We start from the raw sequence: 27,297 nt of genomic DNA, 5'->3' as shown, positions 1-27,297 counted from the left end.
TAGTAAATGCTTAACAAATATCATAAAAAAAGAACTTAGTCTACATTGTCATCTTTAAGGGTAAGAGAACGTCAACCAACTCTGTTGTATTGCACTCTCTCAAATGCTTAGTACAGTGCTCAGCACACAGTTAAGTGCTCAATAAACACCACTGGTGGATGGGTAAAATTGAACAAATCAACCCTGTAAACGAGCATCCTAGTCTTAACAGCCAAATTTCAGCAACTGTAGGGAGGCTTAGAGTAGAACCTCATCTGTAAAGGGGGGAATAAGATTGGGAGCCTCACATGGGATGCTGTGTCCAAACCAATTTGCTTGTATCCACCCCAGAGATTAGTAAAGTGCCTGACTCAGAGTAAGTGTTTAACAAGTACCACCATTATTTCTGTTATTGTTGTTATTATTATCATTATTATTGTAGATGTGCATCAGTTTAACATACCTTTCCCTCTGCAATTCTCTTCGAGGGCTTGATTATCATCATCATCATCATCAATCATATTTATTGAGCGCTTACTGTGTGCAGAGCACTGTACTAAGCACTTGGGAAGTACAAGTTGGCAACATATAGAGACAGTCCCTACCCAACAGTGGGATTATGCCAGCAGGGGACAGCTGGATGGTCCTGCTAGGATATGGAGAAGCAGCGTGGCTCAGTGGAAAGAGCCCGGGCTTTGGAGTCAGAGATCATAGGTTTGAATCCCGGCTCTGCCACATGTCTGCTGTGTGACCTTGGCTAAGTCACTTAACTTCTCTGCGCCTCAGTGACCTCATCTGTAAAATGGGGATTAAGACTGTGAGCCCCACATGGGACAACCTCATTACCTTGTTTCCCCTCCCCAGCGCCTAGAACAGTGCTTTGCACATAGTAAGCGCTTAACAAATGCCATTATTATATATATTATTATTATATTAAGCGCTCTGCTTTTGGGCTGCCTGAGTCCCCGCTGAGGCTGAGCAGGACATCATTTCTGATAACTTGTCCTGGGCTCTCGGGTCAGGGGAAGGGACTCATGCAGAGCCTCAGGCACCAGGGAGAGGGTCATTCAATCAATCAATTGTATTTATTAAGCATTTACCACGGGCAGAGCTCTGTACTAAACCCTAAGTACTGAGCACTTGGGAAAGTACAGTCCAATAAAGTTGGCTCCGAACAACGGTTCCATCATTGTTCTCTGCTCTCAGAAGTTTTTTTTAATGGTATTTGTTAATCAATCCATCATTCAATCAGTCATATTTATTGAGTGCTTACTATGTGAAGAACATTGTGCCAAGCCCTTGGGAGAGTACAATACAACAGAAATAGCAGATGTGCTCCCTGCTCCTAAGGAGTTTACAGTCTAGAGGGGAACAGTCATTAATTTAAATAAATGATATATAATATATAATATGAAACTTAAAGATACGTACATAAGTGCTTTAGGGGTGGGGATGGGGCGAATAACAAATGTCCAAAGTTCACAGATCCAGTTGCATAGATGATGCATAAGGGAGAGGGAGCCGGGGAAAAGAGGGATTAATTGGGGAAGGCCTCTTGGAGAAGATGTGACCTTAAAAATGCTTCAGGTGTTCACTATGTGCTCACATCATACTAAAACCTGGGGGAGGTACAAGCTAATGAGGTTGGACACAGTCCATGTCCCACGTGGGACTCACAATCTTAATCCCCATTTTACAGATGAGGTAACTGGGACCCAGAGAAGTTGAGTGATTTGCCCAAAGTCACACCTCAGATAAATGGAGAAGCCGGGATTAGAACCCAGGTCCTTCTAACTCCCAGGCCTGTGCACTATCCACAAGGCCACACTGCTACTCTGAGCATGCCTGGCTGATTCCAGTATCTTTCTATCCTGAGTCCATGAATCATCCTCATGTTTCTGTCTATATGCCGCCTCCAGGTCCCCTCCTTGCTGCAAATGTTGGAGACAAAGTCAAAATTATCTTTAAAAACTCGGCCTCCAGACCTTACTCCATCCACGCCCACGGGGTGAAAACGGACAGCCCGACGGTCATCCCAGCCCAGCCAGGTAAGGTAGCCACCAGCTGTGGCACGAGAGTCTGGAGGGGAATCACCGTGACCCTGCCCGTGAGGCAGCTAAGGAGGTGATGCCAGCTGGCCATGCCAGGCCCAGAGTGAGGAGATAAGTTCATTGTGGGCAGGGAATCTGCCTATTTATTGTTCTACTGTGCTCTCTCAAGTGCTTAGTACAGTGCTCTGCCCACCGAAAGCGCTCAATAAATATGACCGAATGAGATGGATTCTGGAAAACACAAATTAACCAACCGATCAATCAGTGGTATTTATTGAGCACTTGCTATGTGCAGATCACTGTACTAAGTTCTTAACACTGCTCAAATCCACCCTTTCCTCTCCATCCCAATGGCTACCACGCTGATCCAAGCACTTAGCCTATCCCATCTTGACTATGCATCTGACCTCCCGGCCTCCTGTCTCTCCCCACTCCGGTCCATACTTCACTCTTTAGCATGGATCATTTATCAACACAAACATTCAGTCCGCATCTCGCCACTCCTCAGGAACTTCTAGTGGTTGCCCATCCACCTCATCAAGCAGAAATTCCTTACCGCTGGCTTTAAAGCACTGTCAGCTCACCCCATCCTACCTCACTGCACTGATATCCACACACTCCGCTCCTCTAAGGCCAGCTTACTGACTGTGCCCTGATCTCATCTATCTTGCCACTGATCCCTTTCCCACATCCTCCCCCTCGCCTGGAACTCCCTCGCTCTCCACATAAGCCAGACCACCACTCTCTCCACCTTCAAAGCATCATTAAGGTCACATCTCCTCAAAGAGGCCTTCCCCGATTAAGCCCTCTTTCAGAAGTTCAAAAATAGGCTGATGGATTTATCAGGTGATAAATCAGATTTACCACAAGGTGCTGGAGTATTAACTGGGTGAGGCCTGTTGGAGGAAATGGGATAATGGTGCGAGAACTGAATGAGGGGTCTGCCTGACATGAGGAGGGAGAAAGATCTGAGAGAGGGGAACAGCTTAAACCGGAGGACATTAGTGGGGAGGTCAAGAGTGAGAAACAGCTGTGAAGCCTAGTGGCTATGGTACAGGCTCAGGAGCCAGAAGGACCTGGGTTCCAACCCGCCTCCACCACTTGTCTGTTGTGTGACCTTGGGTAAGTCACTTCACTTCTCTGGGCCTCAGTTACCTCATCTGTAAAACGAGGATTAAAACTGTGAGACCCATGTGGAACCGGGACTGTGTCCAATCCAATTTGCTTGTATCCACTCCATCATCATCATCATCATCAATTGTATTTATTGAGTGCTTACTGTGTGCAGAGCACTGTACTAAGCGCTTGGGAAGTACAAGTTGGCAACATATAGAGACAGTCCCTACCCAACAGTGGGCTCACAGTCTAAAAGGGGGAGACAGAGAACAAAACCAAACATACTCCACTCCAGCACTTAGAACCATGTTTGGCACATAGTAAGCACTTAACAAATGCCACAATTATTATCATTATTATTACTTGGGAGGAGTGAAGACAGCAAGTTAGGGATGGGCAGGTGAAAACTTCCCCTCACGTCACTGTCACATTTTTAGCCAACAAGGCCTGGTGCTGTTTTTCTTCCCCACTTTTGACATTACAGTTTTCTCAAAGCCTCTTCTCCAAGACAGTCACCCCGCTTCTGATGGTTCTCTGCTATGGTCTCTGTCCACTGCCCCGGTCTCTCCCAAGTGTCCAGCGCTAAGCCACCTCAACTATGTCCTCCCTTCACTGGCTCCCTGAAAGGTTTTTGCTGTTCAGCACAGCCAATTGAGAGCAGACCTGAGAGGGAAACAAAGAAATCATTCCTGACTATGCATCTTAATCAATCAATCAATCGTATTTATTGAGCGCTTACTGTGTGCAGAGCACTGTACTAAGTGCTAGGGAAGTACAAGTTGGCAACATATAGAGACAGTCCCTACCCAACACTTAATGGTTAAAATTGTCCTTTGGTGAACACCTAAATCTTTTGAAACAATAACCCTCCAAGTTTGTCTCAGTGAGTCAATTTCTTTTTTGTTTTTTTTTAATGGTATTTGTTAAGTGCTTATTATGTGCCAGGCCTAATTGGACACAGTTCCTGTAGCGTGGCTCTGTGGAAAGGGCACGGGCTTTGGAGTCAGAAGTCATGTGTTCAGATCCTGGCTCCACCAATTGTCAGCTGTGTGACTTTGGGCAAGTCACTTAACTTCTCTGGGCCTCAGTTACCTCATCTGTAAAATGGGGATTAAGACTGGGAGCCCCACATGGGACAACCTGATCACCTTGTAACCTCCCCAGCACTTAGAACAGTGCTTTACACATAGTAAGGGCTTAATAAATGCCATCATTATTATTATTATTATTATAATTACTATGTCTCACATGAGGCTCACAGTCTTAACCACTATTTTCCAAATGGGATAACTGAGCAACAGAGAAGTGAATGACTTGCCCAAGGTCCTACAGCAGACAATTCCCAAGCCCATGCTCTAGCCACTAGTTAACACTACTTCTTCATGCTGGTTATCCAGATGATGCTCAGGTCAGGTGAGTGTGAGCCAAGGTACCACATCTCCCTAATCTTCTTGATGTTGGATCTGTACAGGGGAAACTCGAACATACATCTGGAAAATCCCAGAAAGATCTGGCGCCGGGATAGGGGATTCTGCTTGTATTCCTTGGGCATATTACTCAACCGTGGACCGAGTTAAGGTAAATGCTAACTCTTACGTTACAGTCATTTGACCACAAAACAGGCAAGTGGAGGATCCGGGATTAGAATCCAGATCCTTCTGACTCCCAAGCCCGTGCACTGTCCTCTGGACTGGAAAATCGTTGTGGGCAGGAACTATTATATTGTACTCTTCCAAGCACTTAGTACAGTGCTCTGCACGCAGGAGGCCCTTAATAAATAAAAATGACTAATTTCTCTAAAATGAACTTGCAATTGAAGGAAGAAGAGATCAGGCTGGTTTCCATGTGCCAGGGCCATGTTTACAACCCACACAAAAAAAGATGCAGAGTTCACAGCTTTGCTTAGCTATAACTTTTCTAGGGCCACAAGTACAGTACCGGTTAGCGTATAGCCAACACAAGACAACTAGCTAGGGACAGTTAGTGTGAATTAACTAAACCAGACTTCATTTTATTTTCACGTTTGTTCCAAATGTGTTAAGCCGCTAGCAGAAAAAGGCAGCCCGTCTTCAGACGACCCTGTTCACTAAGCACATGCTCAGCACATTCCCCAGCTCAGCCCCACCTGTTATGACGGCATTTGCAATTTGTACTTCCCAAGCGCTTAGTACAGTGCTCTGCACATAGTAAGCGCTCAATAAATACGATTGATTGATTGATTTGCACTGAGAATCAATCAATCGTATTTATTGAGCGCTTACTGTGTGCAGAGCACTGTACTAAGCGCTTGGAAAGTACAAGTTGGCAACATGTAGAGACAGTCCCTACCCAACAGTGGGCTCACAGTCTAAAAGTCTAAAAGAAGCAGCATGGCTTAGTGGGTACAGTCCAGACCCAGGAGTCAGAAGGACCTGGGTTCTAATTCCGACTCCGCCACTTATCTGTTGTGTGACCTTGGGCAAACCACTTCACTTCTCTGGGCCTCAGTTACCTCATCTGCAAAATGGGGATTACCACTGTGAGCCCCGGTTGATAGGGCAGCGAAGCAGCGTGGCTCAGTGGAAAGAGCACAGGCTTGGGAGTCAGAGGTCATGGGTTCTAATCCCGGCTCCCCCACCTGTCTGCTGTGTGACCTTGGGCAAGCCACTTCACTTCTCTCAGCCTCATCTGTAAAATGGGGATTAAGACTGTGAGCCCCACGTGGGACGTGATCACCTTGTATCCCTCCCAATGCTTGGAACAGTGCTTTGCACATAGTAAGTGCTTAACAAATGCCATTATTATTATTATTATTATTATTATTATTATTATAGGGGAACCGGGCCTCCTGCCTTCTTTTCCAAATTGATCCTCAGTGGTTGAGTCCACCAGGCCAGTTTGCTGACTCAATAACTTGTATTTATTGAGTGTTTACTGTGTACGGAGCACTGTACTAAGCCCTTGGGAAACTACAATACGACAGAATTGATAGACACATTCCCTGCCCACAATGAGCTTACAGTCTAGAGCTTCTGATTCACTGAGCCCCAAAATTTGGACCCTTCCCCCAAACTGAGGAGTCAGCTATGAAGCCCCAGCTTCCTCCCATCGGTGGATTTCTCCCACTGGCTTTGGCGAGAGGATCGCTAAGGGGTCCTGGTGAGGAGGGGGCACATTTCAAGCGCTTAGTACAGTGCTCTGCACACAGTAAATGCTCAATAAATATGATTGAATGAATGAATTTCAACCATTCCACACTTTCTTTCTTGGTTTACATTGGCAGGATCTCTACAGTGGACTAATAGGCTCGCTGATTGTTTGCCGCAAACATCCCGACAAAATATTTGGGACTGTCCAAAGAGTCCAGTTTTCCCTTCTATTTCTGGTTTTCGACGAGAACGAGTCATGGTACTTGGATGAAAACATCCGGACCTATTCCGCGCAACCAGAGAAAGTAAAAAAAGATGATGAAGACTTTATTGAAAGCAACAAAATGCACGGTAGTAGTTAGGATTTGATTCCCCCCCCCCCACCCCCGACCATCTCTAATTTTCCATTTGTCATTTTCCAATTGGTCTCCCCGCAGAGGGTGAAGGATGCTTACTCGTCGGTGGTTTGTGTTTCACAGTCTGTTGCACTTAGAACCATTCAGTTCTCCACGAAATAAGGAGCTTTATTGTACTTCAAGTGGAAGGATCAATCAATCAATGGAATTAATTGAGCTCTTACTGCATGCAGAGCACTGTACTAAGTGCTGAGAAAAGTACAACAGAGTTGTTACGCATGTTCCCTGTCCACAATGAACTTACAGTCTAGAGGGGAGAATTAATCAATCGATCAATGGCATTTACTGAGCACTTACTGTGTGCAGAGCACTCTAAGAAGTGTTGGGAAGGTATGGTCTAACAGAACAAGTAGACATGTTACCTGCCCACAATGAGCTTACAGTATAGAGGGGAGGATCAATCATTCAACGGTATTTATCGAATGCTTACTGTGTGTAGAGCACTGTACTAAGTGCTTGGGAAAGTACAATATAACAGAGTAGGTAGACATGTTTCCCTGCCCACAATGAGCTTAAAGTCCAGAGGGGAAGATCAGTCAATCAAGTGGGAGGATCAATCAACCGACGGTATTTATTGAGTGCTTACCGAGTGCAGAGCACTTTACTAAGTGCTTGGGAAAGTAGAGTATAACAGAGTAGGTAGATGTGTTTCCTGCCCACAGTGAGCTTACAGTCTAGAGGAGTGAAGCTTAGAGCAGTCCCAACAGAACAGGACCAGTCCTGGCTCCTTGAGCTAAGGATTGAAGCCCTGGCTGTTTCCAGTTGAACCCAAGTGGAATTTCTTACTTGGAAAAAATGTCCCCAGTTTGACTCAACACCTGGTTTCCCCCCTTGTGAAACACCTGCCCTGTTTCTGGCTGCACACAAAATAACCCCAAGAGAAACTATGCATGAATAACCACTTACTGTTTTTCTAGCCATTAATGGAAAAATGTACGGGAATTTGCACGGCCTCACGATGCACGTAGGCGATGAAGTAAACTGGTACCTGATGGGGATGGGGAATGAAATCGACCTGCACACTGCACATTTCCATGGCCACAGCTTTGAATATAAGGTAAAAAGGTTTGTTTTGGCCCTGTTGAATGTGTTTCTGATCTTCATGCTCCTAAAGCAACAGTGTAACACATTTCCCCAGAAAGAGGAAGGAGAAGGTAAAATGCACTTTCCTATCGTCATAAGCACTATGCGCTAAACACCTAAGATGTACAGAGCCCCTTCCTGGGCCTCGGATGTGTTCGGAGCCCCTCCATGGGCATTTACTGTGTGCAGAGCTGTGTCCTGGGCACCTGCTGTGTGCAGAGCCTTGCCCTGGGTGCCTTTAAAATGAATCTGTTACCCCACCGGGCAAAATCAGGAGGTGGTAGCAAACGTAGCAGACCCCATACCCTCTCAGGTAAGTGGGGACAGGGTGGCTACCCTGATCCAGTGAGCCTAACCACTTCCCATCGTTTCCTTTAAGGACACGGGAATTTATCATTCAGATGTCTTTGATCTCTTCCCCGGGACGTACCAAACCATAGAGATGTTCCCCAAAGAACCAGGAACTTGGTTACTCCACTGTCACGTCACGGACCACGTGCACGCTGGCATGCTCACGACTTACACCGTCCTCAAAAATGAAGGTAAGGATGGCTTGCCCCTCTGGCCCCTGGGCTTTCTGGAACACTGCCTCAAACAATACGTTGCCACGATAGAAAGCATCTCTCACAGCTTCAGGCATTTCTTGCTGAAAGATGAATTCATTTAGCTGATCGTGATTCAAGCCCTCTTTTCCTTTTCTTCCACTCCCTTCTGTGTCGCCCTGACTTTCACCCTTTATTCATCTCCCCTCCTAACCCCACACTTGTCTGTAATTTCTATTAATGTCTGTCTCCCCACTCTAGAATGTAAGCTTACTGTGGGCAGGGAACATGTCTGTTTTATTGTTATATTGTACTCTCCCAAGTGCTTAGTACCATACTTTGCACTCAGTAAGTGCTCAGTAAATCGACTGACTATTTCTGATACAACTTATTTAGGGCTTTGGGAATCTGGCACCAAAAAACAACTCTATTTTCGTTGAGATCCATTTGGGGAGGATAATAATAATATATTATTATAATATAATACATTATAATATAATAATTATTATTATTATTATGTGCAAAGCACTGTTCTAAGCACTGGGGGGATACAATGGGATCAAGTTGTCCCACGTGGGGCTCACAGTCTTAATCCCCATTTTACAGATGAGGGAACTGAGGCTCAGAGAAGTTAAGTGACTTGCCCAAGGTCACACAGCAGACATGTGATGGAGCTGGGATTCGAACCCATGACCTCTGACTCCAAAGCCCGTGATCTTTCCACTGAGCCACGCTGCTTCTGTGGATGTGAGGATGTGGAAACACAGATGGGCTATTCCTTCAGCCCCCTTGTTCTGAGATGTGTATGAGTCACAGATGATGAGTGGGGATCTTAGCAATCAGTGGAATTACTGAGCACTTACTGAGTGCAGAGCACTGTACTAAGTGATTGAGAGAGTGCAGCACAAGAGTTGGTAGACACATTCCCTGCCCGCAGCGAATTAACAGTCTAGTGGGGGAGACAGACATTAATATAAATAAATTCTAGACTGTGAGCCCGTTGTTGGGTAGGGATTGTCTCTATCTGTTGCTGAACTGTACTTTCCAAGCGCTTAGTACAGTGCTCTGCACACAGTAAGCGTTCAATAAATATGACTGAATGAATGAATTACCGATATCGACATAAGTGCTATGGGGCTGAGGGTGGGGTGAATATCTAATGCTTAAAGGGTACAGACCCAAGTGCTTTACCCAGCAGTATTACTAAAAATGATGGTATTTGTTAAGCACTTACTATGTGCCAGGCACTGTACTAAGTGCTGGGGTGGATACAAGCAAACGAGTCAGGCACAGTCCCTTGTCATTCATTCAACGTATTTATTGAGCACTTGCTGTGTGTAGAGCACTGTACTAAGAGCTTGGGAAGTATAAGTTGGCAACATATAGAGATGATCCCTACCCAACAATGGGCTCACAGTCTAGAAGGGGGAGACAGAGAACAATACAAAACATGTGGACAGGTGTCAAGTCATCAGAATAAGTAGAAGTAAAGCTAGATGCAAATCATTAACAAAATAAATAGAATAGTAAATATGTACATGTAAAATAGAGTAATAAATCTGTACAAATATATATACAGTTATGGGGAGGGGAAGGAGGAGAGGAAAAAGGGGGCTCAGTCTGGGAAGGCCTCCTGGCGGAGGTGAGCTCTCAGTAGAGCCCCATATGGGGCTCACAGTCTCGATCCCCATTTTACAGATGAGGTAACTGAGGTACAGTGAAGTGATTTGCCCAAGGTCACACGGCAGACAGGTGGTGGAGGTGGAATTAGAACCCATGACCTTCTAGCCACTACACCACACTGCTTCTGTCTTTCCACTACATCATCTGCTCCCAACCCACTCCCCACCTTAAACAAACCCTGCAATTCTCCCACTGTCCTTAGATAACATGGAGAACATAAGACCGTGCATCACCTAACATGGGTCAGACCAACAGTACGACCGGATCCTGGATTCTCTCTCCCAACACATTTGATAGTCACCACCCCCCGGGCATCCATCGGCATGGGTTGGGATGGACTATCGAACATCCTAACTTGCCCCCTAAGAAACACATTAGGTATCCATCCTCCAGAAATCAATCAGTCAATGGTATTCATTGAGCGCTCACTGTGTGCACAGCACTAAGCACTTGGGACAGCACAGTACAACAGAGTTGGTAAACGTGTTCCCTGCCCACGGTGAACTTACAGTCTAGATGGAGAGACTGTGGACTGTAGACTGCCAATCCTCTGGGCTGTTGTAATATTGTACTCTCCTAAGTGATTAGTACAGTGCTCTGCACATAGTAAGCCCTCAATAAATACCACTGATGATGAGGCAGACATTAATATGAATAAATAATTTACAGATATCTACATAAGTGGTGTGGGGTGAATATACCAAATGCCCAGAGATCCAAGCTCATAGACGATGCAGAAAGGAGAGGGCATCAGGGAAAATACAGTTTAGTCAGGGAAGGTTTCTTTCATTATTAGCAGTAATAATGGTACTTGTTAAGCACTTACTATGTGCCAAGCACTGTTCTAAGTGCTGGGGATGATACACGTTAATCAGGTTGGACACCATCCCTTTCACACAAGGGGCTCACACTCTTATCCCATTTTAACAGAAGCAGAGAAGCAGCGTGGCTCAGCGGAAAGAGCCCGGGCTTTGGAGTCAAGAGGTCATCGGTTCGAATTCCGGCTCCGCCACAAGTCTGCTGTGTGACCTTGGGCAAGTCACTTCACTTCTCCGAGCCTCAGTTCCCTCATCTCTAAAAATGGGGATTAAGACTGTGAGCCCCCCGTGGGACAACTACTTGATCACATTGTATCCCCCCCAGCGCTTAGAACAGTGCTTTGTACATAGTAAGCGCTTAACAAATGCCATTATTATTATTATTATTATTATTATTTTACAGATGAGGTAACTAAGGCCCAGAGAAGTGAAGCCACTTGCACAAGATCACACAGCAGACATGTGGCAGAACCAGGGTTAGCACCCAGGTCCTCTGAGTCTCAGGCACGTGCTCTAGCCATTAGGTCAAGCTGCTTCCTGCACATCTCTTTTAGGAGACTCATTCAATCGCATTTATTGAGCGCTTACTGTGTGCAGAGCACTGATGTGATCTTAATAAGGCTTTGAAAGTGGGGAGAGTAGTGGTTTGGTGAATATGGAGGGTAGGGGAGTTCCAGGCCATTATAATAATAGATAGGTGGTGGCTGGGTAGTTGTTTATAGCGCTTAGAACAGTGCTTTGCACATAGTAAGCGCTTAATAAATGCCATCATTATTATTATTATTATAGTTGTGGATGTTGCTGTCAGGGCTGGGTCTGAGTAAGAGGCTTGGAGGGGATAGGGCTCACTTCCAAATTGCTTGCCAATGAAGGGGCTTACAGTCCCCAGATAATTACTCCCCCCGGCCTTTCAAAGTCTTACTGAAGACACATCTCCTCCAAGAGGCCTTCCAGACTAAGCCCCACTTTTCCTCATCTCCCACTCCCTTCTGCGTCACCCTGACTCGCTCCCTTTGCTCTTCCCCCCATCCCCGTCCACAGCACTTATGTATACATCTGTCATTTTATTTATTTATATTGATGTCTGTTTATTTGTACCGATGCCTGTCTCTTCCCCCCTCTAGACTGAGAGGTCGTTGCGGACAGGGATTTATTGTGGTTGTTTTCTCTATTGTTGTGTTGTACTTTCCCAAGTGCGTGGTACAGTGCTCTGCACACAGTAAGGGCTTGATAAATACGATTGAATGAATGAATGGAGAGGAGTTTACAGTAAACCCTGAATCAAGGAGTTTTTAATCTAACAAGGGAATAAATTTCAGATAAGAGAAAGTGATATTAACACAATTGGAACTGTTAGGCTTTGGGTACTCAAGTGCCTAAATTAATCGGCATCAAGGAGTAGCATAGAGTAGTGGATAGAGCATGGGCCTCGGAGTCATAAAGTCATGGGTTCTAATCCTGCCTCCGCCACTTGTCCGCTGTGGGACCTTGGGCAACTCACTTCACTTCTCCGTGCCTCAGTTACCTCATCCGTAAAATGACAGGGACTGTGTCCAACCCTGTGTCTAAGATGTTTGCTTGTATCCTCCCAGCAGAACAGTGACTGACACATAGTAAGCACTTAACAAATACCATTATTATTATTGTTAATCAATCAATCAATGACCAGGGAGTGCTGAAGTGAAAATAGGGGAGCAGGAGCTGAGTGGAGTAGGGTGGGAAGTGAGACATTAATCAGAGAAGGCCTCCTGGAAGAGGTAGGATTTCTAAAGGACCTTGTATGCTTGTATCTACCCCAGTGCTTAGAACAGTGCCTGGCACATAGTAAGCGCTTAACAACGGTTATAATTATTAAAGAGCAGGGGCGGGAGCTGAGGTTGCATGTCTCCAAAACAGCTGGGGGTGGGAGGAAAAAAGGGTCCCCAGATGGAGAGAAAAGCCACTTGACTGGGATGGTTCCCACCATCTGTGAAAGCCCAGAGGCAGCAAGTCAGGACAACCAGGTACTAATCTCTGCTCTATGCTAGATACCTGGCCTCAAAAATGAAAAAGGGGCAATTTAACTTCTGCTAATTCTCTTAAAGACAAATGTAGAAAATGGACCATGTTGATTCACATTCTCAGTGAAGTTACAAAGGAGGGGGAAAAAGAAGGGGGAGGCTTCTGTGTAATATAAACATGATCGGGAACAAATATGGCTTGCAGGGATCTGAACATCCAGGAAAAGAGGTAGTGAAGAGAGAGAGACAGTGTAATCCAGGGAAAGAGCCAGGGACTAGAAGTCAGGAAACTTGGATTCCAATCCCAAGATTACCACTGGCCTGCTGACTGCCCTTGGACACGCCGTTTAACTGCACAGTACCTCAGTTTCCTCATTTGTTAAATGGAGATAAAATCCCTACTCTTCCTCTTTTCAGATTGTAAGCCCTGTGAGGGACATAACTGTATGTGATCTGATTATTTTGTTTCTCCCATAGTACTTAGCACAGTACTTGGCCTTCAGTTAATTCGCTAGTTATTAGCGAACTTGTCCCCCTCTCCATCCCCCCATCTTACCTCCTTCCCTTCCCCACAGCACCTGTATATATGTATATATGGTTGTACATATTTATTACTCTATTTATTTATTTATTTTACTTGTACATATCTATCCTATTTATTTTATTTTGTTGGTATGTTTGGTTTTGTTCTCTGTCTCCCCCTTTTAGACTGTGAGCCCACTGTTGGGTATGGACTGTCTCTATGTGTTGCCAATCTGTACTTCCCAAGCGCTTAGTACAGTGCTCTGCACATAGTAAGCGCTCAATAAACACAATTGATGATGATGATAGTTATGACATTTATTAACTAATGACTTGTAAGCCAATTGTCAATGCTTAAGAAAGAGTCTTTGCTCAAGTGGCTGGAGTCCCTGCTACCCACTGCTCCCCAGGATGTGAAAACCAGGGCAAAGTCCTTCTTTGGTTTAAATAGACAAATGGAAACAAGAGTTTCACTTCCTAGAAATTCCACTGCTTTCAAAACACATAATAATAATAATATTAATATTTGTTAAGCACTTACTATGTGCCAAGCACTGTTCTAAGCACTGGGATAGATCCAAGGTAATCATGTTGTCCCACGTGGGGCTCACAGGCTTCATCCCCGTTTTACAGACGAGGAAGTGAAGTGACTTGTCCAAAGTCACACAGCTGACAAGTGGGATTAGAACCCACACCTCTGACTCCCAAGCCCACGCTCTTTCCACTGAGGCACGCAGTTTACTTCTGCAGAATATCTGAAGTTGTGCTTCATCTCCTCAGTAACCTGTGCTAGAAAAGAAGCCAACATCTGCCCTAGGGGAAAGAGCTGGGAAGAGCTTAATATGTGTAACCAGTAATATTGTGGGGTTTTTTCTAGTATTTAGGTGCTTACTATGTGCCAACCACTGTAATTGAATAGTGGAGTAACAGTAATAGTAATATTTATTTAGTGCTTACTGTGTGCAGAACACTCTACTAGGCTCTGGGAGAGACAGGTGGAAATTAGAGAGGGTTTCTTTCCCTGAGAACATACAAGATAATCAGGTTGGATACAGTCCCTGTCCCACATGAGGCTCACCATCCGAGGGACAGAGGACAGGCATTGAATTTCCATTCTATAGATGAGGAAACAGACATAAAAGTTATGTGACTTGCCCAAGGTCATCACATCAGGCAAGTAAAAGATCTGGGTTTAGAACCCCAGGTCCTTTGACTTTCAGACTCATGCTCTTTCCTCTAGGCCACAAGGCTTCCCTAAACCAAGAGGATGGGGAAGGAAGAAAGGAGGAAAGAAAAGGAAGAAAAGAGAAGCAGCATGGCTTAGTGGGAAGACCACGGGTTTAGTAGTCAGGGGTCGCGGGTTCTAATCCCATCTCTGCCCCTTAGCTGTGTGACATGGGCAAGTCACTTAACTTCTCTGTAACTGTTACATCATCTGTAAAATGGGGATTAAGACTGTGAGCCCCATGTGGGACAACCTGATTACCTTGTATTTACCCCAGCACGTAGTAAGCGCTTAGCAAAAACCATCATTATTATTACTAAGTCTCTTTTATGTTTCTCCCTTGAAAACAGGATTTTAATGAGGAGAGAATCACAAGGACTTGCAGCTATTTTTGAAACTTTCTGAAATACAAAGCCTTACTTTGGAATTACATGGCCAAATTTCACTTTTTAGCCTTTGGGATTTATTTGGGATACTTTGAATAATCTTCAAACTTTCTTTTCTATAGGGTCTAAATCTGCCTGAAAAATTTTGAAGATTTCAGAGAATGCTAAAACTGCGTGATATAAAAGTGACAGTGTTGGATAACAATTGTCCCGAGGAATAGTTGCACCAAACATTTAATTAAAACGAAAAACACCTTCAAGAGTATGTGGGGAAAGCTATTATCATTGTGGTCCCCAGGTATTTCACTAGGCTGTATGGTGAAACTTGTGCTTCAGGTGGAATGCACTGACAGCAGGCAATGTGGAAATAAGACAGATAAGAACAGATAGCTCAACCACTATCATCAGGCTTGAAATGTCCTAGAAAAAAGTTATTTACTTGCCAGATTTCCTACTACTCTCTTGCATCTTTGCACACCCTACGTCTGACTGTTTGTTACTTTTGTGAGTACCTAGTACAATGAACTGAACCAAGTGGGCCCTCAAAAAGAATAACTGTTTTATTATAATAATAACAGTAATAATTTGTTAGGTGCTTTTGACACGTCAAGCACTGTACTGAGCACTGGGGTAGATACAAGATCAGAGAAGCAGTGTGGTTCAGTGGAAGGAGCACGGGCTTTGGAGTCAGAGGTCATGGGTTCAAATCCTGCCTCTGCCAGTTGTCAGCTGTGTGACTTTGGGCAAGTCACTTAACTTCTCTGTGCCTCGGTGACCTCATCTGTAAAACAGGGATGAAGACTGTGAGGCCCCTGTGGGACAACCTGATTACCTTGTAACCTCCCCAGCGCTTAGAACAGTGCTTTGCATAGTAAGCGCTTAATAAATGCCATCATTTTTATTATTATCAGGTCCCACCAGGGGCTCAGATTGTATGTAGGAGGGAGAACAGGTATTAAATCCCCATTTTACCGATGAGGGAACTGAGGCCCAGAGAAGTGACTTGCCCAAGGTCACACAGCAGGCAGATGACAGAGGTAGGATTAGAACCTAGGTCCTCTGACTCACAGTACTGTGCTCCTTCCAGCAGGTCACATTGCTTCTCCTACTAATTACTACTAATTCCTTCTCCCATCACAAACTGATGGTTTCCTGCTGCTTCCTGTCCCCAAGAGCCAGACTTCCAAATCCACCCTCTAGACTGTAAGCTTGTTGTGGACAGGGAATTTATATTGTTATATTGTACTCTCCCAACCACTTAGTACAGTGTTCTGCACACAGTCAGAGCTCAATAAATACGATCGAACGAATGAAGCACAGTGTGGAAGTGAATGGGGGCATAGAGGCCCAGCCGTAAGTGGGAAGTCATGTTGCAGAAGAATCCAAGTTCTGTGTTCTCTTACCCTAATGGATGTGATCCACGATGCTAAGGGAGATATAAACATCCCTCCATCCCTCAATCCACTGGGAAAGGTGGGAAATAGGAAATGGAAAACTAGAGTTTAGCAATTTCCCAAGCAGCTGAAACTGGTCCCAACAAAGCAGCACCACTTAGTGATCAGAGCAGGGGATTTGGGAGCCCAATCTTTGCTTTGGTTCCAGCTCTGCCGCCGACTGGCTAGGTGCTCTAGAGCGTGTCAGCCTCGCTGTGCCTCAGTTTCCTCACCTGTAAAATAGGAATAAAATAACTGCTTCTTCCTACCTAGGACGAGTGATGTGAAAATGCTTTGGGAAAATGAAAGTGCAAGGAATGGACAAGGCTCACGGGAGCCTTAACCAGTAGCATGGGGTGTGTGTGACATCCCACTTTCTCTCTCCCTCCCTCACCCCCTTCCTTCCTCTCTTCCTCATTCATCATCATCATCAATTGTATTTATTGAGCGCTTACTGTGTGCAGAGCACTGTACTAAGCGCTTGGGAAGTACAAGTTGGCAACATATAGAGACAGTCTATAGAGACAGAGACATTCGAACAGCTTGTGCTTGTTTTGAAGACAGGTTAGGGGTTGGGGGTGACAAGGAAAGACCTCTGGGATGCATTGGCAGGGAGAGAACAGGGAGATTAGGAGAGAGGTGTTGAATTGAGGAATGGAGAGGTGAGGAAACCTGACTCAGAAAATGAGACTGTAAGGGGTGGAAAGAAGGTTGGGGAGTGGAAATGGGAAAGGCTGGAAGAAGAGGAGAGGTTCAGAGAGCAAGTTGTCTCACTGGAGTCTTTGAGGAAATAGAATTCAGGTGAAAGTCAGGATAGGTTACACTCCTGAAGGCAGAAGCCCACAGTTGACTCTGGGTCGGTTGGAGAAAAGATACATTTGTCCAGATTTGTTTATTTTGCGTGACTCCAAGTCGATCATGTCTCGGTGCATTTTCAGTGAGAGTAGCGGGGAGAAAAATCAGTTGAGGGCAAACATTGTTAATAACGAAGCAATTCCAGGGCAGCTTGGTGAAAGTCTGTTTTGATGCTGAGTGCATGAATGAGGCATCATAGCTCTCAAGGAACTAACAGGCAGGTTTGGGACCTTTCATGCAACACACCGTTATTACCAGTGGCATTTTTTAATGGTATTTGTTAAGTGCTTACTATGTGCTGGGCACTGTTCTAAGCACTGGGGTGGCACATAGTTTGTACTAAGCACATATTTTATATTAAGCGCCTACTTTGTGAAAAGCCCAGTACAAACCACTGGGGAAAGATACCATTTTAGTGATACCGTTCCAAAGTCTGGCCCATTTGGAACTCAGTTCAGAAAAGTGGAAGCAGATAAAACACCCTAAAAAGAAGTGGTTTTTTGTTTTTTGTTTTTTGTTTTTTAATTAAATGGTATTTGTTAAGAGCTTACTATGTGCCAGGCACCGTACTAAGTGCTGGAGTCGATACAAGCTACTCAGGTTGGACACAGTCCATGTCCCACATGGGGCTCACAATCTTAACTCCCATTTTGCGGATGAGGTAACTGAGGCGCAGGGAAGTTAAGTGACTTGTGCAAGGCCACGCAACAGACAAGTGACAGAGCTGGGATTAGAACCCAGGTCCTTCTCACTCTCAGATCTCTATTCACTGGGTCATGCTACTTCTCCATTCACCTTCTTTATTCAGGTTTCATTCAGCAAGAACAACAAGAAAAGCAATAGTAGATTACGTTTGGAGGGAGTAGGCCTCAGGTTCCCCTCCATTCCCAGTAAGCTCCTTATGGGCAGTGAATGTGTCACGTCTTTGTTTAGTAGTTTCCAAGAGTTTAGAGCATCCAGAGGGTGCTTAATTAGTGCCTTTACTACTGCCAGCAGATCGTTCTTGTTCTGTCACAACCTGCCCACTTCCATTTTTACTCACAATTAGTACAAAGGCTTGAAAAGGACTCAAAGTAGAAGGCCACGACAATTTGAGCCAAGCACACATTTTTATTTCCTGTTTTGGCCAGCAACGGTAAATAATAAAAAACAAGTCTAAGCCAGGGTGAGGCGTTCCTTCAACTATTTAAGTAAAATACGTTCTCAAGGCTAAGAAGACGTTCATATACTGAATGACTGGTTAATGAGAGCGGCTAGTGTGTTCCAAGCGGCTCCATAAAATCAGTTTCATTTCTGCTGTGAACTTACTCGGGTTTCTTTGAGGGACCTTCATATTTTTAAGTCTTTTTTTAGCAACGGTTAACATGGCCAGCCTCCAGTCTCATCTCACCAGAGTTGTGTTGCCACCTCTTCATGCAGGATAAGGTAGCCCGTGTTGGCAACCGTCCGTTCGGTCTCTGCTCCCCGCTTTCCTGGTGCATTGCCAAATCGATCTCTCATTAGGGAGTTCAAGGCATGTGTTTCTTCTGACTGCAGCAGAGAAGGTAGGGAAGGAAAAAGGCAGCGGTCCCACTCTCCGGCAAGACGGTCATGAAATCCATCAGCTCCAACTCCATGGCCACCACCGATAACGTTTCTACGGGCCCGAAGAGACATTTGGGTTAGTAGAGGATCCTTTTATTCAGCTGCAGAGCAGACTAGTTTTCCACTGAATTCTATTATCCTCAAAATGAGAGTAGAGCTAGGCATTCCTTCGGCTATTTAAGTAAAATGTGTTCTCAGGGCTAAGAAGACACCTGTACTCTTGATGATTATTCATTCATTCATTCAATCGTATTTATTGAGCGCTTACTGTGTGCAGAGCACTGTACTAAGCGCTTGGGAAGTACAAGTTGACAACATATAGAGATGGTCCCTACCCAACAACGGGCTCACACTCTAGAAGGGGGAGACAACAAAACATGTGGACAGGTGTCATCAGAACAAATAGAATGAGAATGGCTAGTGTGTTTCATAAAGTCAGTCAGAGAAGCAGCGTGGCTTAGTGGAAAGAGCACAAGCTTGGGAGCCAGAGGTCGGGGGTTCTAATCCCGACTCTGCTACTTGTCAGCTGTGTGACTTTGGGCAAGTCACTTAACTTCTCTGTGCCTCAGTTACCTCATCTGTAAAATGGGGATTAAGAGTGTGAGCCCCACGTGGGACAACCTGAATACCTTCTATCTACCCCAGTGCATAGAACAGGGCTTGGCACATAGTAAGCACTTAACAAATACTATTATTATTATTATTATTCTGATGTGAACTTATTCAGGTTTCTTTGAGAGAACTTTCCTCAGTGAAAGAACACGTTTGGAGATGTTGAAAGATAATGTTGAAAGATTATAACTTGGCCACACAAACATTACAGTAACAGGGGTGAGGGTGCACCAGAAACTCTGGGTAGTACTTCTGCAACTCCATCAGTATGGGTGACAACAACAACAAATATCACACCTCAGCGGGAGTCTGAATAAACAAGAGAGGAGAGGCACTGAGGTTTAAGAAAACCTCAACTTCTATGTAACTTTTCTTCTAAGTAAAAATCAAGTAGTGCCAAAAGACTAGATGTCACTCCACAGAAACAAATTCTAAAAACATCACACATTTATTAGTAGCATTATTTTCAAAAATGGGCTTCAGTAAGATGTGGGAAATTTTCAAAACAACAAAAATAAAGGGATCAGATTTGGGGCCCTTGTTATTTGGGGGCTCTTGGTATAGGCATTCATTCACATTTATTAAGCACTTACTGTGTGCAGAGCACTCAACTAAGCACTTGGGAAGGTACAATACAACAATAAGGAGTGACAAGCCCTGCCCACAACGAGCTCACACCCTCCTGCATCAAGCCACTCTATTATCGAAAAAGGTGTGTCAAATATTCCAATGGGAAATAGGGGTAAGGGAAAGAAAGTTTGAAAACAAGAAAGAGAGGAAACAACTTCTGTCACACTGGCTGAAATTCAAAATGGTGGTAAGAAATGAAAATGCTTGTTTCCAGCAGTCTGCCAAGGAACTTACAACTTCCCTGCATTTCATTAACACTGCTATGGGAACCAGTTTGCAACAGCTTAACGGAGTGACCAGTAAACGATGTCCCTAATGTTGCAACTGGTTCCCTGCAGTGATCCTGCTTGACAAGCAACATGGCATCAATTCCCCTCCACCGTGATCCTCTATTCCCCCATCTCACTCTGGCAGGAATGTGCCTAGAGTTTACAGACCTTGTGTCAGATTTGTCTACTCATTAAAAGACAATGCTATGTCAATGTATTAAAAGGCAGTGCTTTTATATTTCCTAATTTTATGTGTGATAGAATCCAGCCTTCAATAAAACACCCCAAAGGCTTTCCGTCTCCTCACGGTCACACCTACAGTTACAAATGTACAAATTGCCTTCTGCCACGTTTTTGCCCTGAGGGCAGCACAGAAGTTCTCAAGAGCCCTTTTCGACCTCTTCTCCAGCTCCCCGGGGTTCTCCTTCCTGACTTTCCCCCTCCCACAATTAACAATTAACAAATACCATTATTATTAGTATTATTCTGATGTGAACGTATTCAGGCTTCTCCCCTTTCCCACCCCACTCCTCCCTTCCCACCATTCCTGGTCAGTGTCCCTCACTATGTCCACTACTGCATTCGGTGCCGGCTGGTTCCTTAGACATCAAGAAGCGGCGTGGCTCAGTGGAAAGAGCCCGGGCTTTGGAGTCAGAGGTCGTGGGTTCAAACCCTGGCTTCGCCAATTGTCAGCTGTGTGACTTTGGGCAAGTCACTTCTCTGTGCCTTAATTACCTCATCTGTAAAATGGGGATTAAGACTGTGAGCCCCCCCGTGGGACAACCTGATCACCTTGTAACCTCCCCAGCGCTTAGAACAGTGCTCTGCACATAGTAAGCACTTAATAAATGCCATCATTATTATTACTTTTAGACTGTGAGCCCACTGTTGGGTAGGGACTGTCTCTATATGTGGCCAACTTGTACTTCCCAAGTGCTTCGTACAGTGCTTTGCACACAGTAAGTGCTCAATAAATACGATTGATTGATTGATCCCTCCCCATGGGGCTTTGTGGCTGAAAGGTTCCTCAGAGTGCCAGGCCCGGCGGTGACGGCTATATACCCCAGTCCCGCCATGGGTGTTAGTGCCGCTGAGAGAGAGAAAAGATCTCACACACTGACTGCTCTATCCCCCTCTAACTTCCCCACTCCCACCCGTCCTCCTTTCAGCCAGCCCTCTCCCCCCAGCCCACCCACCTCGGCATCGACGCATCCCTCCGAAAGCCGCCCACTCATCTCAGACCCCCGATGGGAGTGCGCAGAACCAGCTGATGAAAATAATTTTCCCCCGAGTGTTCTTCAAGAAATCAGTGGTATTTATTAAACCCTTACTAGGTGCAGACCACTGTACTAAGCACTTGGGAGAGTACAACAGAATTAAAAGAATTCTATAGGGACGCAGCGTGGCTTAGTGGAAAGAGCAAAGGCTTGGGAGTCAGAGGTTGCGGGTTCTAATCCTAGCTCCATCACTTATCAGCTGTGTGACTTTGGGCAAATCACTTCACTTCTCTGTGCCTCAGTTACCTCATCTGTAAAATGGGGATTAAGACTGTGAGCCCCATGTGGGGCAACCTGATTACCTTGTACCTCCCGCAGCACTTAGAACAGTGCTTGGCACATAGTAAGAGCTTAACAAACACCATAATTATTATTATTATAAATAAAAGGCATATTCCCTGCCTGTAACGAGTTTACAGTATGGAGGGAGAGACACTCATTCTAATCCTGGCTCCACCACATGTCTGCTCTGTGACCACGGGCAAGTCATTTCACTTCTCTTTGGCTCATTTCCCTCTTCTGTTAAATGGAGATTAAGATTGTGAGCTCCATGTGGGACATGGACCATGTCCAACCTGATTAGCTTGCATCTACCCAAGCACTTAGAATAATACCTGGCACAGAGTAAGCGCTTAACAAATGTCATAAAAAAAAAAAACAAAAAAAAAACAAGCATTCTAATTCTGGGAGATGTGCCACGCACCTTTCAGCGACGTGAGGTGTACTTCATAGCGATCCCCACCAAGCCTTGTCCGCTCACAAAGCTCAGGCAGCAGTTTCTTCCACCACAGAGCCTGCCTCGGGACAGAGGACAAATATTAACAAACACACAGTTGGCATAAACATCCAGGGAAAAACCCAGATTAGTAACCATGAAAGACCCAGGGCCTCAGAGCAAAATAACCTACTGCTTTGGTTTAAGAAGATACGGTTTTATAAGACCCGGGTATGTGAAATCGGCTCTACAGCAAAGCATTCCCGAGTCTGAGCCGAGGTAAGAGAGCCACGGCGAAAATGAAAATTATTTTGAAAGCACGTTAAGCAGCCACCTTCTTCTCCTTAGCCAATGCCCTAGCATGTGCATGGAGAGAAATAAGTGCTCTGCACACAGTATGCGCTCAATATATACGGCAATGAAATAACTAAAATATTTCTTGAATCAAAATAATGTTCTGCTAGCCTCACCTTGTGTCAAGAAAAAATATTGCACCTTTTCAGAGATTTGCTGGAGTTTGAAATGAATTCGAGAAACTCGGCTTTTAGGTTTGAAACACTTCACTAATAATAATAACAATAATGCTGGTATTTGTTAAGCGCTTACTATTTGCAGAGCACTGTTCTAAGCGCTGGGGGGGGATACGAGGGGGGCTCACAGTTTTAATCCCCATTTTACAGATGAGGGAACTGAGGTACAAAGAAATGAGGTGACTTGCCCAAAGTCACACAGCTGACAGTTGGCGGAGCTGAGATTTGAACTCATGACCTCTGACTCCAAAGCCTGGGCTCTTTCCACTGAGCCACGCTGCAGTACTCAACCAAAGTGTCAAAATATTCAAAATATTCCTGGTACTGTTATGTTCCCGGGACTACTTAGGAATCCAATGGCAGCCTGCTGTCACAGTACTGGGAAAGAAAGCAAAACCTGAAGGAATCATTGATTTTTCAAATGTCCTTATTCTTTGAGGTCAGGTGGCAGTACTACATTAGGCAGGTAAGTGTATGGTCCTAGCAGAATTTGAAATAAGCTGAGTTTATATAAGGTATAAATATCATGCATTTCACATTTTGTGGATTACTATCTTTTCCTTTAATTTTTCTCTAAAGCTGAACATGGTTCAGATTCAATTGAGAAGCAGCATAGCCTAGTGGATACAGCACAGATCAGAAGGATCTGGGTTCTAATCCCAACTCCGCCACTTACCCGCCGTGTAACCGTGGGGAAGTCGCTTCACTTCTCTGGGCCTTCGTTCCCTTACCCGTAAAATGGGGATTAAGACTGTGAGCCCCATGTGGGACATGAACTGTGTCTAACCTGATTAGTTTGTATCTACTCCAGCGTACAGTGCCTGGCACATAGTAAACGCTTAATGAATACCATTTAAAAAAAAAATTCAATAGGGAGAAAGTCGCCTGCCATTTGCCTAGCAAATTTGTAAGTCGAAAGCACCAAACAGCACAAAAAACCACATACCCGCTTCTCTTCTCTCAGTTCATGGTTGGCATACGGTATGACTGCCTCAGGGCATGCCTCCAGCAGGATGTCTATTGATTTTTCATGCTCTTTCAGGCGGGCACTACACAGAACACGCACGCTGAGACCAGCTCCCGTGCCTTCCAATAATGGTTCCAAGAAAGGCAGGACGCAAGTGATGTCAAGTGAAGGGCTGCACAGAAGAGACTAAGTTGGAAAACAAAAGGTGTTAAGCCAAATGAAATAATTCAAAACACCCAGGGCACAAAGAGTAATCCATCAGAAGACCTATGTAAAAGCCACAGTAATGTTTCCCGGGAAGAAAAAAGAAAGCATAGAATTTGATTCTAGCAACAATCAATCAATAGAATTCATTGATTCACTGTACTAAGCGCTTGGGAAAGTACAATACAACAGTGTTGGTAAGTACAGTTTACAAGATGAGACAGACTTTAAAACACAAATATTTACATAAATGCTATGGAGAAGCAGCGTGGCTTAGTGGAAAAGAGCCTGGGCTTGGGATTCAAGAGGTCATGGGTTCTAATCCTGGCTTCGCCGCTTGTCAGCTGTGTGACTTTGGGCAAGTCACTTGACTTCTCTGTGCCTCAGTTCCCTCAACTGAAAAATGGGGATGAAAACTGTGAGCCCTACGGGGACCAACCTGATTACCTTGTATCCACCCCAGTGCTTAGAACAGTGCTTGGCACATAGTAAGCACTCAACAAATACCAACATTATTATTATTATTAGGGTGATTATCCAGGGCTTAAAGGGGACCGGGAGACACAGAAGAGAGAGGGAGTAGGACAAATGAGAGGTTAGTGGGGGAAGGCCTCTTGGAGATGTTCTTTTAATAAGGCTTTGATGGTGGGGAGATTACTGGTCTGCCATATATGAAGGGGGAGGGAGTCCCAGGTCGGTGGCAAGATGGATGAGATCGAGGTACAGTGGCAAGTAGTTTAGTACAGTGCCCTGCACACAGTAAGCGCTCAATAAATACGATTGATGATGATGAAGTAGCTTGGCGTTAGAGGAGTGATGTTTGTGGACTGGGTTGGAGGTAGGAAATCAGTTAAGTAAGGTGGGAAGGGGAGAGCTGATTGAGTGCCAAAGAGCTGATGGTAAAGAGTTTGATGCAGAGCTGGATGGGCAACCGCTGGAGATTCTTGAGGAGAGGGGAGACATAGACTGCACGCTTTTTAGAAAAACGATCTGGGCAGCAGAGGAAAGTACAGACTGGAGTGGGGAAGAGATAGAAGGCCGGGAGGTCAGCAAGGAGCCAGAGGCAGCCACTAAAGCAGGAGTGTATGGATCAATCAATCAATCAATTGTATTTATTGAGCACTTACTGTGTGCAGAGCACTGTACTAAGCGCATGGGAAGTGCAAGTCGGCAACACATAGAAACAGTCCCTACCCAATAGTGGGCTCACAGTCTAGAAGGGGGAGACAGAGAACAAAACCAAACGTACTAACAAAATAAAATAAATAGAATAGATATCATCATCAGTACATGTAAGATAAATAGAGTAATAAATATGTACAAACATATATAAAAATATACAGGTGCTGTGGGGAAGGGAAGGAGGTAAGATGGGGGGATGGAGAGGGTGACAAGTGGGAGAGGGATCAGTATAGTAGCAGTTTGGACAGAGAGGAAAGGGTGGTTTTTAGCACTGTTGTGTAGGTAGAACCAACAGGATTTGGTGATAGATTGAGAATACGGGTTGCTGAGAGAAATGAATCGAGGATAATGCCACGGTTTTGGCCCTAGGACAGAGGGAGGATAATGGTGTTGTCTGTAGTGATGGGAAAGATGAGAAGAGGGCAGAATTTGGGTGGGAAGACGTTAGTTTGAGGTGTTGGCAGGACACCCAGGTACAGATGTCCTGAAGGCAGGAGGAAATGTGATGCTGCAGAGAAAGAGAGAGGCCAAGGGGGGAGATGCAGAATTGGAAATCATACACGTAGAGATGGTAGTTCAAGCCATTCAGTCGTATTTATTGAGAACTTACCGTGTGCAAAGCTTACTGTGTACTAAGCCAGGGGAGCCAATGCATTCTCCAAGGGAGTGGGTGTGGATAGAGAATAGAAGGGGATCCAGAACTGAACCTTGAGGGACCCCCACAGTTAGGGGATGGGAGGCAGAGGAGGAGCCGGCGAAGGAGATCGAGAGTGAACAGTCAGAGAGATGGCAGGAGAACCAGGAGGAGACAGTGTCAGTGCAGCTAAGGTTAGAAAATGTTTCAAGGAGAAGGAGGTGGCCCACAGTGGCAAAGACACCTGAAAGAGGTTGAGGAGGATTGGGATAGAAGCCTTAAAGAAACCCACATGTTCCCGCAGCCAGCATCAATGTCAAGAGAGAAAGATTTTATAAGCATCTGGGTAGAACCATCTCAGCAGTTCCCATGTCTGGCCAACTATCTGGATGGGAAATGTCAATGTGAGTTTGGACAGTGAGGCAGAAAAATGTTGCCAACTTGTACTCCCAAGCGCTTAGTACAGTGCTCTGCACACAGTAAGCGCTCAAAAAAAACGATTGAATGAATGAATGAGAGCTCACCTCCTCCAGGAGGCCTTCCCAGACTGAGCCCCCTCCTCCCCCTCCCCCTGCCCTACCTCCTTCCCCTCCCCACAGCACTTGTATAAATGTATATATGAATATATGTTTGTACATATTTATTACTCTATTCATTTTACTTGTACATATTCACTATTTTATTTATTTTATTTTGTTAATATGTTTTGTTTTGTTGTCTGTCTCCCCCTTCTAGACTGTGAGCCCGCTGTTGGGTAGGGACCGTCTCTATATGTTGCCAACTTGTACTTCCCAAGCGCTTAGTACAGTGCTCTGCACTCAGTAAGCGTTCAATAAATATGATTGAATGAATGAATGAAAGTAAAGTAACTGAACAACTTGGGACTGACCATTTCCATCCCTTGCTGGTCCTTTCATGCTGATTACGGTGAGATGGTATCGATGAATAGGAGGCCCAGATACCTATCAACCACTTTCTGGGTGAACAGCACTGTCCAAAGTGCTTAGGAGAGTACAAGAGACTTAGTAGACGCTATCCTTTGCCTTAAGGATCTGACAATTTGCAGGGAAAACACTAAAATCAATTACAGTTAGGAGGAAGAAGGAAAGCTGGAGGAAAGATAGGAGTCTAGTCATCTGGGAGACTTCAATTCAGCAGGTTGAGAAGCAGCATGGCCTACTGGAAAGAGCCTGGGCCTGAGAGTCGGAGGACCTGGGTTCTAATCCCGGCTCTGCCACTTCTCTGCTGTGTGACCTTGGGCAGGTCACTTCACTTCTCTGTGCCTCAGTTACCTCCTCTGTAAAATGGGGATTAAAACTGTGAGTCCCATATAGGACATGGACTGTGTCCAACCTGATTAGCTTGTAATAATAATAATAATGATGGCATTTGTTAAGCGCTTACTATGTGCCAGGCACTTTACTAAGTGCTGGGGGGGATACAAGGAGATCAGGTT

General features: G+C 44.9%; 2 protein-coding genes across 3 annotated transcripts in view; one reads left to right on the top strand and one right to left on the bottom strand.

The window, feature by feature from the left end:
• The window catches only part of LOC119931984 (ceruloplasmin), a 68,144-nt gene extending 52,930 nt beyond the window's left edge, over positions 1–15,214 (top strand). The window contains exons 14-19 of the mRNA XM_038750815.1: positions 1,899–2,027; positions 4,618–4,724; positions 6,409–6,625; positions 7,608–7,747; positions 8,153–8,315; positions 15,072–15,214. Of these exons, the coding sequence (XP_038606743.1) occupies positions 1,899–2,027; positions 4,618–4,724; positions 6,409–6,625; positions 7,608–7,747; positions 8,153–8,315; positions 15,072–15,088 (773 nt within the window). The 3' untranslated portion in view covers positions 15,089–15,214. The remainder of the gene's footprint in view (positions 1–1,898; positions 2,028–4,617; positions 4,725–6,408; positions 6,626–7,607; positions 7,748–8,152; positions 8,316–15,071) is intronic.
• A 3,113-nt stretch (positions 15,215–18,327) lies between these two features.
• HPS3 (HPS3 biogenesis of lysosomal organelles complex 2 subunit 1) overlaps positions 18,328–27,297 on the bottom strand; it is a 67,741-nt gene continuing 58,771 nt past the window's right edge. For both annotated transcript variants that reach the window (XM_038772280.1, XM_038772371.1), the window contains exons 15-17: positions 23,801–24,007; positions 22,313–22,403; positions 18,328–18,873 (exon numbers count right to left, since the gene is read on the bottom strand). In XM_038772280.1, coding sequence (XP_038628208.1) covers positions 18,746–18,873; positions 22,313–22,403; positions 23,801–24,007 — 426 coding nt within the window. In that variant the 3' untranslated portion in view covers positions 18,328–18,745. The remainder of the gene's footprint in view (positions 18,874–22,312; positions 22,404–23,800; positions 24,008–27,297) is intronic.

This window comes from Tachyglossus aculeatus, chromosome 1, assembly GCF_015852505.1.
Source record: "Tachyglossus aculeatus isolate mTacAcu1 chromosome 1, mTacAcu1.pri, whole genome shotgun sequence".
NCBI lineage: Eukaryota > Metazoa > Chordata > Mammalia > Monotremata > Tachyglossidae > Tachyglossus > Tachyglossus aculeatus.
The sequence above is the reverse complement of the archived record's forward strand: the minus strand, read 5'-3'. Positions and strand labels throughout refer to the sequence as shown.